We start from the raw sequence: 14,821 nt of genomic DNA on the forward strand, positions 1-14,821 counted from the left end.
CGGACCACCCTATTTATCCTCTTCGCTAGAACATTGGTACCTGATCGGTTCAGGTGGAGACCATCCCAACGGTACAGATCCCCCCTGTTCCAAAACTGATGCCAATGCCCCATGAAGTGGAATCCCTCTTTCCCACACCAATTCCTTAGCCACGTGTTTACTTGCCTGGGGCATTGGCATCAGTTTTGGAACAGGGGGGATCTGCACCGTTGGGACGGTCTCCACCTGAACCGATCAGGTACCAATGTTGTTATAGACTGTCTTTGATCAGTCAGACTTAATAATTTGAAGAGACTTATTCTGTGCTGTAAATTTCTTTGATTGACATGAGAGTAGAAATCAGTTTGATGAAATGTTTTCTGCTAGTTGCGGTGTATATGGATTTTCATTACTTTTAGATGTTGGAATGAGTATTTCAGGATGGTGTACAAATTTGCAACAATTGTAAATCAGTCAGTAGCTGTGAGAGAGAGAATGCTGTGTGTGCATATGTATGCAAGCACACATAAGAGGGTGGGTTGGAGATGGCGGTTGTGTGTATGTCAGGCTTTGGCTCAGAGGTTCATTTGGAATTTACCCTGTTTAGTTGTTGTGCCTTTCACATAGGACTTCTATTTATCAAAAGACTAATTTTGTCCCTCACAGTTACTGATAATGCCAAAGTTTCCTTATATATTTTCAGAAATCCTTGCTGTAACAATGTAATAGAATGATCTGTTTGTTCATCTTGACTGTAACTTTAAAATTGCCTTCATTACATGTGGAGTTAATACAGTTCCTGAATGTATATTTCATAAGAGGATACAATCTATCCCTCTTCTGATGTTGCAAATGATAATTGACTAAGCATCATGGCATTTATGGGAACTGAACTGATGTGCATTGAATATAGGGAGAAATCAAAAAATATATTGCATCAGTTGTGTTTGACTCTTGGATTGAATGTGTACTTCTGGAAATTAAGCTCAATGTGTGTCTGACTCAATCCACTCTGACTGTGGAAAGGATGTTCTCCAATCTGACAACAGTAACATACCTGCTGGTTGTTTGAAGCAGCTGGTCACACTTGGCTTTGTACTGAAGAAATATTACATTGTCTTGGTCCATCAATCATTTGCCTGGAGGAAGACAAGAGGGATATTTTCTGTAAGTCAGCTAAGTAGAAAGACATCAACTGATCAATGCAATATTCAGGTCATGACCATGAAAATTCTTTGTTTTTAAACAGGACAAGGTGAACAGAGCAAGGACTAGTTTCACTCTAGCTCTAAGCTCCTCCCAGTCTTTTTTTCTGTTTGCGAAATTCTAAAACAATTTACTATGGTACAAAAACTAACCAATATCTGCAAGTTCAATATTCAGCTCCCAATACATTAACTGTTGACGGAAGAACAACAGGCACTACTCTCACATTTAGATATACTGTCCTTTAATTACCTACTATTCCATGTCTATTCGCAACAAACAACATGAAATAGAAGCCAAACAATGAATTCCCATCAGTGTTTATGGGATTGCAAACCCCAAGAATGTCCCACAGCAGCTTCCTCCCGCTCTGCCTCCCTCAGCAGGCCCACACACAGCCCGAGAAAGGCCTCTCTCTTCCCCCCAGCCCGCTCACTCCAAGTTCCGGGACCAGTTCCTGCTCCGCTCGGCCTCTTACAAACAGCCCCCGGTTCTCCCTGAACTCACCCCGAATCAATCCCGGTCTCGGAGCCCCCTCTGTGTCCCAGGCTCCCATCCCGATGTGCTGCTGGAAGGAGCCTGCTGTTCCCTCGCTTCCCTGGGCGCTGATCTCTCCATTGCGGTCTGTTTCAAACAAACCTCTTGCACTCACTGAGTAAATGCCCCTCAATGGCAGCGCTGGGGGAGGGCCTCCCGCATTGCTCCTCTGCTCCGGAACAGTCAGCTTTGGAGGAAGGGCAGTATCGCGCATGCGCCTAAGGATGCAGGAATAAATTATTCACATTAAACTGACTGTGGCAGCAGCGGTGATAAATCCAGCGCAATATTTGGGATTGGGATTAAAGCACAAGTATTACTTCCAAAAGTTTGAATGTTTTCTCGAAAGTAGAGATGACTGCGGTGGGAACACGTGATTGAAGTATAAACGATTTATGAGGCTTGTGGGACAGGGTGAATAGAGAGAAGCTGTTTCCCTTGTTTGAGCGAGCAATCACAAGTGGTACTTGGGTAATGATATGGTAAGGGTAAGGATTCGCAATTTGGAGATGCCGGTGTTGGACTGGGGTGTACAAAGTTAAAAATCACTCAACATAGTTTCACTTCTTTCATGTGTAAATCACGAAACCCTTTGTTTACATTCATGTCGAATTCTGAGCTCAAAAACTGCATCAATTTATGTAGAACTCTGTTATCTCACTTTTTAGATTAGAATCAATCTAAACATCAGGTCATAGACAGAGAACACAGGGGGCCAACACCTTCAACATATTGTCTAGCTATCACCATTGTTAACAGCTAACCCGAGAATGCAACTTTAAAAAAAATGGTTTTGTGATTTACACATGAAAGAAGTGAAACTATCACTGTATTCTAACAGATGAAAGGCTTAACAGACAATCAATTTTTCAATGTATAATTTCAGTTACATCACACTGCAAATTTTTGCCATAAATTGTGTTACGATCGAGCCCTCCACGATCACCTGATGGAGTGTCTGCCAGTTCTTCAGGTCCAGAGAAGAAGAAAAAAGTAGAAAGATATGGATGCAGTTAGGCAAATGAATGAGCGAGAGAGATTGTCTGGAGTATATATATATAACCTAATTAACAAGTATTGATGAATTCTCCACTGAACAACGTTCTCCTTTTTTATGTACATCATTTTTCTATGTGAAACATACTCCGTTATTTGTGAAATGGCGGGCTTTTCAAATTGGAAGGAAAGGTGTTGATGATTTGGCGCTGGCATCAAGAGTAGAGAATGTGCCCTCTCTTCTCCCTGACTCTCGGGAGCATATTAAACACCAGTGAATCTGTCTTCTTTCCGTTTGCTGCTATTTGCTCAAGTCACTCTCTAATATTTGATTATTCCGGGAGCGACAAGCCCCGGTTGGGGTGTGAGCCCTGAGTGTCACCACTCGGAAACAAAAGTGCTCCTTTTCTTACAGACCCACGGGTAGATACATTACACTTTTATTTTTTTAATTTCCAAAACTCATGGCGGGTTCTGTTGTGTTGCAAAATAATGTAAATGAGGCTTTCTGCTGTCGGTTAGAAGCTTTCAAAACGAACCGAGATCAAATCAGAACAGTTGCCGGACTGGAATTGTTAATGTGGAGCTTTTGCAATAAGGGAGCACGGTATTAAAATAAAACCTAAAGGCGGTGTTCGTTATTAATGCGCTCACGTCGAAGAACGTTCAAGAAATCCTCACAGGGCTGAATGAGGGTATTCATTCCCTCTGAAGACAATCTCGAATCTTTCAAATAGCTTCTAGACTCATTACCCGAAAGAAAACTTGCAAATTAATGACTAAATACGAATGCTCCCTTCTCTGATCTACATTTCGGCAGGATTTTCAAATTTGAAAGAAAACGGTTGATGATTTGGCGCCATGTTTTCCCGCCCGCTTTCTCAGCAATGATCATGTAGTTACAGCTGGTGGGAACACCAAGGGAGGATTTAATCTGGTATTAATACTGCACTACTATAATGAAGCATGTGAAAATTACATAACATTCACAACAGCGTATATTCTAATCACTGCCGTTTGTGCGATCTGTGTCTTCAATTAACTCCCCTGAAATGCATTACTGCCGTGACGTCCGTCCCTCTTTAATGTCATTCAAAGCCATGTTCCAACATCTGCGATCGCTTGACTTTGTTGTTTAACTGACTTCCCATTAATTTTTTACTCAGGCCCTGCGCAGGTCAGTCTTGAAGTCCTGAGCGATCTCTCTGGTAGCGGAGGTTTGCTGCTGTCAGTTAGAAGCTTTCAAAACGAACCGAGATCAAACCAGAACAGTTGCCGGACTGGAATTGTTAATGTGGAGCTTTTGCAATAAGGCAGCACGGTATTAAAATAAAACCTAAAGGCGGCGTTCGTTATTAATGCGCTCACGCCGAAGAACGTTCATGAAATCCTCCGAAGGCAATCTCGAATCCTTGAAATAGCTTCTAGACTCATTAATTTGCAATTTTTCTTTCGGGTAATAACTAAATACGAATGCATTGTTTTCCGTAAAGCTCCCTTCTCTGATCTACATTTCGGCAGGATTTTCAAATTTGAAAGAAAACGGTTGATGATTTGGCGCCATGTTTTCCCGCCCGCTTTCTCAGCAATGATTACATAGTTACAGCTGGTGGGAACACCAAGGGGCACAGAGGGGATTTAATACTGCACTACTATAATGAAGCATGTGAAAATTACATAACTGTGTTTTCAACGAAATCCCCTGAAATGCATTACTGATGTCATGCCCGCACCCCTTTAATATTACACAAAGCCATGTTCCAACGACTGCGATCGCTTCTCGCTCTCTCTGGGTTGTTTATTGGCTCTTAAAAGAGCCGTTGTGTTTCTCTCTCTCTCTCGGGGTGAATGTGCAGGGCCGGCCGGGCTCCGTTTAGGCGCGCTCCCCGCGGATCCGGCGGGCCAGCTGGATGTCTTTGGGCATGATGGTGACCCGCTTGGCGTGGATGGCGCACAGGTTGGTGTCCTCAAACAGTCCCACCAGGTAAGCCTCGCTGGCCTCCTGCAGGGCCATCACCGCCGAGCTCTGGAAGCGCAGGTCGGTCTTGAAGTCCTGAGCGATCTCTCGCACCAGGCGCTGGAAGGGCAGTTTGCGGATCAGCAGCTCGGTGGATTTCTGGTAGCGGCGGATCTCCCGCAGAGCCACCGTGCCGGGCCTGTAGCGATGAGGCTTCTTCACTCCGCCCGTGGCCGGAGCGCTCTTGCGGGCAGCTTTGGTCGCCAGCTGCTTGCGGGGAGCTTTCCCTCCGGTGGATTTGCGCGCTGTCTGCTTGGTTCTGGCCATTCTCTTCAACTCTCTGTAACACACACACAGGCTGCTGCTGTCAATGCTGAGGCTGCTGCGGTGCTGCCTATTTAAGGGAACGGAGAGCCCGCCCTAGAGCTGGGATTGGATACAGCCCTGTCCCTCAGCCCACAGAGAAACAGAAAAGGCAGGAAAAGAATTGTTGGAATCTGATTGGGTAACGTGAAATGACAGTTGGTCAGTTTCAAAATACCCGCCGAATTCACCCTCACAAACCTTGAGATTAAAGTAACCAATAAAACGCAAAACACCATCCGTCTGCAACTAAGATAAAATTTAATATTTTATGGTAACTCTTTAAAACCTAGTTAGCAGTCAGTGCGGACAGGAGGCGGGATCATTGCTTGATCTGTCTGTAACAGGCAGGAGGTAAGGCGGGGTTTAAAACAGCCCAGACAAACTGAACAACCGAACTTGTACCGACCGTGAATAATCCCGCCAATTTTAACAATTTTAAAAGCTAATGCAGTGTAGACCGATAAAAGGACAGGATCTCACTTTATGATTAGATTACCGACAGTGTGGAGACAAGCCCTTCGGCCCAACAAGTCCACCCAGACTCATTCCCCTACATTTGCCCCTGACTAATCCACCTAACATAATGTGGAGGTGCCGGTGCTGGACTGGGTGTGCAAAGTTAAAAATGACACTCCACCAGGTTATAGTCCAACAGATTTATTTGGAAGTACAAGCATCCTAAATCCAGACACCTGATGGAAGGGCAGCACTCCGAACGTTTGTACTTCTAAATAAACCTGTTGGAATATAACCGGGTGTTTTGTCATCTTTTAACTAAAATCATTTATATAAATGATGAAAAGCAGTGGAGTCAGCAGTGATCCTTGTAGCACATCACTTGTCACAGGCCTCCAGTCAGAAAAGCATCCCTCTACCACCACCCTCTGTCTTCTACCTTCAAACAAGTTCTGTATCCAAATGGCTAGTTCTCCCTGTATTCCATGTGATCCAATCTTGCTAATCAATTTCCCATGGGGAACCTTGTCAAACGCCTTACTGAAGGCCATATAGTTCACGTCCACCACTTTGCCCTCATCAGTCCTCTTTCTTACCAATTAAAAAAACCTCAGTTGAGTTAGTGATACATGACTTCCCACGCAGAAAGCCATGTTGACTACCGTAATCAATCCTGGCCTTTCAAAAAATGTAATCCTGTCTCTCACAATCCCCTCAACTGTTTGCCTATTGTTGATTTTACGCTCATTGGTCAATAGTTCCCTGGCTTTTCCTTACCACCTTTCTTAAATAGTGGCACCACATAAGCCAGCCTGCAGTCTTTCTGCACTTCATCTGTGACTATGGATGATACAAATATCTCAGCAAGGGGCCCAACAATCACTTCCCTAGCTTATCACCATGTTCCATGTCCACCTGATCAGGTGCTCGTGCTTTATCCACCATTTCTGTTTAAAATAATCCAGCAGCACCTCCTCTGCATTATGGACATTTTTTAAGATGTCACTATCTGTTTCCCCATGTTCTATATCTTCCATTTCCTTCTCCTCAGTAAGCACTCACTTAGTATCTCCCACTTTTCCTTTTCTTCCACACATAGGCTGCCTTGCTAATCTTTACCCTTTTGACCTTCATGTATTTATAAAATCTATTTGAATTCTCCTTAACACTATTTGCCAAAGCTATGTTATGTCCCTTTTTTGCCCTCCTCATTTCCTTCTTAAGTATTCTTCGAAGGATTCACTCAAGCTCTCCTGTATTTAACTAACATTTGCTTCCATCTTATTTGGACCAAAAACTCAACTTCTTTTCTCATGCAGCACTTCCTACACCTACTAGTCATGCCTTTCACCCGAACAGGAACATACTGTCTCTGTACCCTCATTTTCTCATTTTTGAAGGCTTTCCATTTTTCAGCCATCACTTTGCCTGTGAACATCTGCCGTCAGTCAACTTTTGAAAGTTTTTGCACAATACTCTCAAAATTGGCCTTCCTCCAAATTAGAAATTCAAATTTTAGATCTGGTCTATCCTTTTCCATCAGAGTTTTAAAATTAATTAAATTATGGTCGTTGGTCCCAAAGTGCTCCCCCACTGACACATCATTATGTCACAAGAATAGGTCAAGATTTGCACCTTGTCTAGAAGATACATTCACATACTGAATCAGAAATTTGTCTTGCGCACACTTAAGAAATTCCTTTCTGTCTAAACCATTAACAATATAGCAGCCATAATCTATGTTTGGAATGATAAAATCCCTCACCGAAACCACACCATTATTCCTGCAGATCTAAGATCTCCTGACAAATTTGTTTCTCAATTTCCTGCTGACTGTTAGGGTGTCTACAGTCCAATCCCAATAAGGTGATTAAACCCTTTCTTATTTCTCATTTCCATCCAAATAATTTCCATGGATATAAGCCCAGGAATATCCTCCCTCAGTAAAGGTGTGATCTTATCTCTTACCAAATATGTCACTCCCCATTTTCTCTTGCTGACCCCTCCCCCATCCTTTCTATAACATTTGATTCCTGGAACATTAAGCTGCCAGTTGTGTCATCCACAAACCATGTCTCTGTAATTGCTATGATATCCCAGTTCCAATCCCATTTTCCGAGCCATGTCCTGAGTTCATCCTCCTTCCCTGTTCGGCCTCTTGCATTGAAATAAATGCAGTTTAAGTTATCAATCCAACCACATTCTCTGCTATGTTCCTGTCTGCTCTGTGTGTTTAATTTACCGACTACCAGCCTCAGATTGATATCTTTGTTCACTATCTCCCCGGTTCCCACTGACCTCACCCCACGCCCACACCTTCCTAGTTTAACCCGTCCCCAGTAGCTCAAGGAAATGTCCCTGCCAATATTGTAGATCCCTTCCAATTCAAGTGTATTCCATCCTTTTTCTACAAGTCACGTCTTCCCCAGAAGAGCTTCCAATGATCCAAAAATTTTAACACCTCTCCCCAGCACCAGCTCCTGAGTCGGGCATTCCTCTGCTCTATCATCCTATTCCTACCCTCAGTCGCTCGTAGCAGCGGGAATAATCTAGATATTACTACTGGAGAGGGCCTCCTTTCTAAATTCTTGCCTCTCTTCCTTATTCTTCCTTCGAAATCTCATCCCTTTCCCTTCCTGTGTAGTTAGTTCCAATGAGAGAATATCCTGCATTCTCTCCGAGATATCCTTGATCCTGACACCAGGGAGGCAACACACTATTCTGATTTCACGCTATCGGCCACAGAGACGTCTGTCTGTGCCGTTGACAAAGAGATTCGAGTTTTGTAATTTGTAAAAGGAGGACCTTCTAAATCGCAACTACTTCCATCTAAAAGGATAAAGGCAGCTGATATCAGGGAACACCGCCTTAATGTCAGACAGGTTCCCCTCTAAGGCACTCACCATGCTGACTTGGAAATAAAACTGCTTTCTTTCACTGTCACTGGATCAAGATCCTGGAACTCATGGCATTGTGGGCAGCACATGGACAACAGCTGTTCCAGAAGGTGGCTCACCACCGCCTTCTCAAAGGGATGGAGAATAAATGGTAGGCTCAGCCAGCGACATCCACGTTCCAGGAGTGAATAAACAAAAACAGCTGGGGTCTCTCGTTGTGGCATACATCACAAGGTTTCTGTCTGCAGCATACATGACACTAAAATCTGTCATCCACGACAAACTAAATCGAGTCCCAGAGATGTTATTGCACACCAGGTCTGACTTTTCCACGGGCCTCCTGATCCAGAAATAAGCACAGACACTGTGATTCAAGACTCTCTCCATCAGTTATTTTCTGCCTTCGTAAGAATGGTCCACTTATTCCCTCTCTCTGTATGATACTTTGAGCAAGGAGTTAATATTTGTGGATATGGGGTCAGCAGGAGTAAATACCACGGTTAACATTCGATCAGACGTGATGTTATCGAATAGGAGAGCACGGAGGATGGGCTGGGTGGCCGCCACCTTCCCCGCTGCCTGATCAGATTGTGAGAGAGCCGGAGGGAGTAGTTATTAGCATGACCCGGGAATGAGCTCCATTGGAGCTTCATAAAGGGACAATGTCCCAGCTTGAAACCTTATCTGCCCTTTCCCCCACAGCCCCAGTTCCTTTGGTCAAACTGGGAGAAAAGAGAATTAGGGAAATGACCAATTGATGTTTGTTTCTTGGAATTTTTGGGAAAACATCCCATGCGCAATGCCTCATCGCACGCTCGCCTCCCCCAATGTTGATTGTTCCTGACCAGAAGAGCGCATGTATGAGGCCCTCCCCCAGCGCAGCCCTTGAAGAGCATTTACTCAGTGAGTGCAAGAGGTTTGGTTGAAACAGCAATGGGGAGGTCAGCGCCCAGGGAAGCGAAGGAACAGCAGGCTCCTTCCAGCAGCACATCGGGATGGGAGCCTGGGACACAGAGGGGGCTCCGAGACCGGGATTGATTCGGGGTGAGTTCAGGGAGAACCGGGGGCTGTTTGTAAGAGGCCGAGCGGAGCAGGAGCTGGTCCCGGAACTTGGAGTGAGCGGGCTGGGGGGAAGAGAGAGGCCTTTCTCGGGCTGTGTGTGGGCCTGCTGAGGGAGGCAGAGCGAGAAGAAGCTGCTGTGGGACATTCTTGTGGTTTGCAATCGTATAAACACGGATGGAAATTCATTATTTGGCTTCTGTTTCACGCTGAAACTGTTCTGCTGGAAAAGCGCAGCAGGTGAGGCAGCATCCAAAGAGCAGAAGAATCGACGTTTCAGGCATGAGCCCTTCTGTTTTACGCTGTTTAATGCGAATAGACATTGAAATAAAGGACCGTAGAAACAAATGTGATAATCCTGTGTAGGATAAATGTAGCAGGCACCGGATAAACGTCTCCAAGTATGTGAAATCGTGCCTAGTATTTGTTTTACAACAGTTAATATATTGGGAGCTGGACATTGAACTGTGTAATCATTCCATTTGTGGAGATGTCCATCTGTTGGTGAGTTTATTTTATCTCACTGAAATGTTTTAGAATTTGGGAAACAGAAAAAGACTGGAAGGAGCTCAGGTCTCGAGTGGTACCAGGATCTGCACTGTTCACCTTGCCCTGTTCAAAAACAAAGAATTATAATGATCATGATCTGAATATTGCATTGATCATTTGATGTCTTCCTACTCAGCTGCTAGTGATGTACAGGAGCTCTCTCTTTTGTCTTTCTCCAGGCAAATACTTGATGGATCAATCCAAGTGTGACCAGCTGCTTCTCACACCCAGCAGGTATGTTACCACTGTCGGAGAGGAGAATGTCCTTTCCACTGTCTAAGTGGATTGAGTCAGACACACATTGAGCTCCATTTCCAGAAGTACACATTCAATCCAAGAGTTAAACACAACTGACGATATATAAATGTATATTATTTTGCCCTGTTCTCAGTGTTTACCACCTCAGTGACAGTAAATTCCATTATTCAAAGCCAATTATCATTCATAAGATCAGAAGCAGGTTAGCCTGTATGCTTATCAATACAGATTTATGAGCTGCATTAAATTCATATGTAGATTTGGCATTTTTAAAGTTACAATCAATTTGAACAAACCGATCATGGTGTTACATGGCTATAACAAATATATGAAGTGTATATTTGAGTGCAGATATAGAAGCAATGTTGGACATTTGAGTAATTGAGCAGAACAAAATTGTTCCAGGATTTGAACATCTTTCCTTCAGTAAGGTGTCCAGAACAGAACAAAAACAGCCTGGGTAACAGAAGGCCAACCTCCCTTTGTCAAATGTATTTCTAAATTCAGCGATTGTTGCCTGTAAGGTGTAACACATATACAAAGAAATACCCAACAGAACAAAGATGCATCTCCAACATGATCTAATATTCTCCATTCAATACTTGTGCTGTCACCGGAATTAATTTATTTTCTGCTCTCTGCTTTGTATTGGGTGTTGGGTTAGCTCAGTTGGCTGGATGGCTAGTTTGGAATGTGGAGTAACATCGACAGCGTGGGTTTGAATCTCTCACTGGCTGAGGTTACCATGAAGGCCTGTCCTTCCCCACCTCTCCCCTTGTCTGAGGCATGGTAACTCTTAGGTTAAACCACCACCTATCAGTTGTCACTCTCTCTCCCTCTCTTTCGATCTCTCTCCCTCTCTTTCAATCTCTCTGACACTCCAGGTGTGGTCTAACAAGTGTCTTGTACAGGTTCAACATCACTTCGCTGTTCTCGGACTCTAGGCCCTGATTAATGAAGCCAAGGATGCTGTGTGTTTTATTAATTAACCCCTCTCCCCCTGTTATGCCACCTTCACTGATCTGTGCACATATACCCCCAGCTCCCTCTGTTCCTGCACCACCTTTTAGAATTTTACCCCCCCCCCCCATTTTGTATTGTCTTTCTATTTCTTTCATCCAATGTCCTTCACCAAATTTGTATTAAATCAATTTTTGTCTTTATTTTCCAATGTTAACGAATTAAAACCTATTTTGTAAGTCAAACTTCATTTTCTCCCTCCTAGTCATTTTGTTTCATTTCCTTGCTACTAACTAACAAAATAATTCTGGTCTCCTTCCTATTAGAAAGATATTGTGAAACTTGAAAGGGTTCAGAAAAGATTTATACGGATGTTGCCAGGGTTGGAGGATCTGAGCTACAGGGAGAGGCTGTACAGGCTGGGGCTGTTTTCCCTGGAGCGTCGGAGGCTGAGGGGTGACCTTATAGAGGTTTACAAAATTATGAGGGGCATGGATAGGATAAATAGGCAAAGTCTTTTCCCTGGGGTCGGGGAGTCCAGAACTAGAGGGCATAGGTTTAGGGTGAGAGTGGAAAGATATAAAAGAGACCTAAAGGGCAACTTTTTCATGCAGAGGGTGGTACGTGTATGGAATGAGCTGCCAGAGGATGTAGTGGAGGCTGGTACAATTGTAATATTTAAGAGGCATTTGGATGGGTATATGAATAGGAAGGGTTTGGAGGGATATGGGCCGGGTGATGGCAGGTGGGACTAGATTGGGTTGGGATATCTGGTCGGCATGGACGGGTTGGACTGAAGGGTCTGTTTCCATGCTGTACATCTCCATGACTCTATAACTCCACAAAAACATTCAGGCTAGGATCAGGTTGAGTCCATCTGGTCCCTCAGAAAACTGCTCCCCTATTCCATACGATCGTAGTTGATCCCATCTCAGCCTCAAATCCACCTAGCTGCTCACACTTTCTTTGACCCATCACACGTTCTGTCTGTCTCCTCCTTCAATTTATGCAGTGTGCTGGGTGGTGGTGGCGGGTTCCCACAGATGTACAACCCCCTCCTCATTTGAGAGATTTCATTCCTCCTTATCTCCGTTTTCAGTCTGCCCAGCCCCTTATCCTAAAACAATAACCTCTCATTCTGGATTGTCCCAAATGAGCAAACATCCTTTCTCCATCTCCTTTGTCAATCCCCACTTCAGCATCTTATAACCCTCAGTTAGTTCTCCTATCTTCCAAAATCCAGAGAAACAGCTCAATCGCTCATCTAAGAAACCCTTCATCTCTGAAAATGATTGAGTGAATGTCTTCAGAACTACTTCCAGTATAACTGCATCTGTCCTCAAGAGATCAAAATTGTACAAGACTAACCTTTCATCTTGGCAATTAATTCAGCGAATCTCCTCTGAACTCCCTCCAATTCAACTACATCCCTCCTCAAGTAAGGGGACCAAAACTGTCTGCAGTAGTCTGGATGTGGAAACCCCAATACCTTATCTAGTTGCAGTAACACTTCTCTACTTTCATACTCCATTCCTTTAGCAATAAATGCTTTCCTTATGACCCACTGCAGCTGTATACTACTTTGAGATTCATGCACAAGGACACACTGATCCCTTTGCACCAACACAATTTGAACTTTCTCTCCCATTCAGATGACAACTTGCCTTTTTCAGTTCTTCCAACTACAATGGATAGCCTCACCACTGATGAGACTGACCAACGCTCAGTTCAGTGCCTAACAGAAATTGATAGTGTGTCCTCGATTTGAACTATTGTACTTTAGATTTGCAGTCAGACACAATGGTCCATTTGATCCAAATTGTCTAACAAATGTAAAATTGCTGGGTTTGCACCCCAGAGTGATTTTCAGGCTATTTGGACAGTGTTTGAATGCTGTTCGAAGTTGCTAATTTACCTGTGCCACTGAGAACTGTTGGAAGAATCAGCTGGAGAAAATAAGAGAGAAAGAACATGGGAAAGTTTTACTGTAAATATTCAGCTTCACCTGCTTGCAAATGAATCTGGATTCTTTGACTGATGCGCAAGCAACAAGTATTCCAAAGTTAACCTTTAGTTTATATCTATGCTGTCCATTCCTCAGAACACAGCACATTACTCTTTATGTTTCTCCAAGTAATTTCATCTGCCACTTGTTCAGCCTGTCGACATCCTCACAAAGCACATTCCCACATAGTGTTTGATTATTTGTTTTTAAATTCACTTGTGGGTTGTGGAAATCACTGGCTGGGCCGAGAATTTATTATCCATCCCTCGTTAGCCCCTCGAGAAGTAAGTAGTGAGCTGTCTTATTGAATCACTGCAGTCCCTGTGCTGTAGGTAGACCCATAATACCATTAGAGAGGGAACTTCAGGATGTTGACCCAGCAATACTAAATGAACAGCTAATATATTTCCATGTTGGGATAATGAATGGCTCAGGGAGAAACTTGCAGGAGGTGGTATTCTCATGTATCTGCTGTCCTTGCCCTTCTAAATGGAACTAGTTGTGGGTTTGGAAGGTGCTGCCTGAGGACCTTTGGTTAATTTCTGCAGTGAATCTCATAGATGATACACACTGCTGCTACTGAGCACGGGTAGTGGAGCGTGTGGATGTTTGTGGATACAGTGCCAATCAAACATGCGTTGTGTTGTCTCTGGATGGAGTTCGTCCTCTCAAGTGTTGTCTACAAGGTGCACTGCAGAAGTGAGTGAATGTGCATGTGTGCACGTGAAATGTATGCGTGTCTTTCTCTCTCATACACATGCACACCTTCACACTCTCACTCATACTTTCTCATATACACACCCTCATACACTCTATGTGAGCAACCTTAGTTTGAAATCCACATCAAATCCCGACTGGAGAACGATCACCAGCATTACCTGCCAGAGTGTCTCACCCACCTTGTTTCCTGGTCCAGAGTTTAATGTGAAGCCATGTGACAAGAGAAAGGATCAGAAGCATTGGGACAATGAGTGCTGTCAAATCAGCGCTGTGTTCCTGTGCTGGATTCAGAGAGCGATTTCCTATCAATAACATCATTGCTTCAGCAAACACCAACCTTCGTGTTTCCTGTTCCCTGTTGCTCCTGACCCTCTGCTAACACCCGTCCATTTGGAAGGATAACCTTGTGTCTGTGAAATTTGCTCCAAACCCTCACCATCGCAGTGGCATCACTGTTTCTGTGCAGCCTGTCTCATTAACAACAACCCATCAATCCAACCCAGACTCTTCAATGCTAAACTCAAAAGATCACTCTGTACCCACACTCTCTAAATTGTCAGCTAGAAATTATTGTCCCTCATTCTCACGGCCTATATATAATCGAGGCAAAACCTCCCTTTGTCCTCCACCTGCCAGCGGCAACTGTGCCATTCGTACAGAAACATTTTGGCCCCTCCAGCCTGCTCTGCCCATTCAATGGAGTCATGGTTGATCACCTAACTTGGTCCTGTGTCTCCCCGCACTCTCCCTTTCGCCCCTCAGAACTCTATCCAACTCCTTCCTGAACAACATTGTGTTCTGGTCCTGACTGCTTTCTGTGGCAGAGAATTCCACATTCTCCCCACTCTCTGGGTAAAGACATTTCTCCCCATCTTA

At 44.0% G+C, this 14,821-nt stretch overlaps 2 protein-coding genes and 1 long non-coding RNA gene across 4 annotated transcripts in view; 1 reads left to right on the forward strand and 2 right to left on the reverse strand.

Moving 5' to 3' along the window:
- The window catches only part of LOC122544642 (uncharacterized), a 38,938-nt gene extending 37,041 nt beyond the window's left edge, over nucleotides 1-1,897 (reverse strand). For both annotated transcript variants that reach the window (XR_015755144.1, XR_015755143.1), the window contains exons 1-2: nucleotides 1,693-1,897; nucleotides 1,037-1,118 (exon numbers count right to left, since the gene is read on the reverse strand). This is a non-coding gene — a long non-coding RNA (uncharacterized LOC122544642). The remainder of the gene's footprint in view (nucleotides 1-1,036; nucleotides 1,119-1,692) is intronic.
- Nucleotides 1-14,821, forward strand: part of LOC148135381 (uncharacterized) — a 293,567-nt gene that overhangs the window by 40,793 nt on the left and 237,953 nt on the right. The gene's annotated exons all lie outside the window — the stretch shown is intronic.
- On the reverse strand, nucleotides 2,494-5,003 carry LOC148135382 (histone H3). Its single transcript, XM_087984904.1, has one exon. The coding sequence runs from the start codon at nucleotides 5,000-5,002 to the stop codon at nucleotides 4,592-4,594; it is 411 nt and encodes a 136-aa protein (XP_087841030.1). The 5' UTR covers nucleotide 5,003; the 3' UTR covers nucleotides 2,494-4,591.

The sequence above is a fragment of the Chiloscyllium plagiosum genome, unplaced genomic scaffold (genome assembly GCF_037043375.1).
Source record: "Chiloscyllium plagiosum isolate Xiang-an unplaced genomic scaffold, Cpla_swu_hap1 HiC_scaffold_49, whole genome shotgun sequence".
Taxonomy (NCBI): Eukaryota; Metazoa; Chordata; class Chondrichthyes; order Orectolobiformes; family Hemiscylliidae; genus Chiloscyllium; species Chiloscyllium plagiosum.

What these genes read in the sequence shown, in the direction of transcription:
- LOC148135382 (XM_087984904.1), bottom strand. Translation starts at nt 5,002, where the DNA reads ATGGCCAGAACCAAGCAGACAGCGCGCAAATCCACCGGAGGGAAAGCT.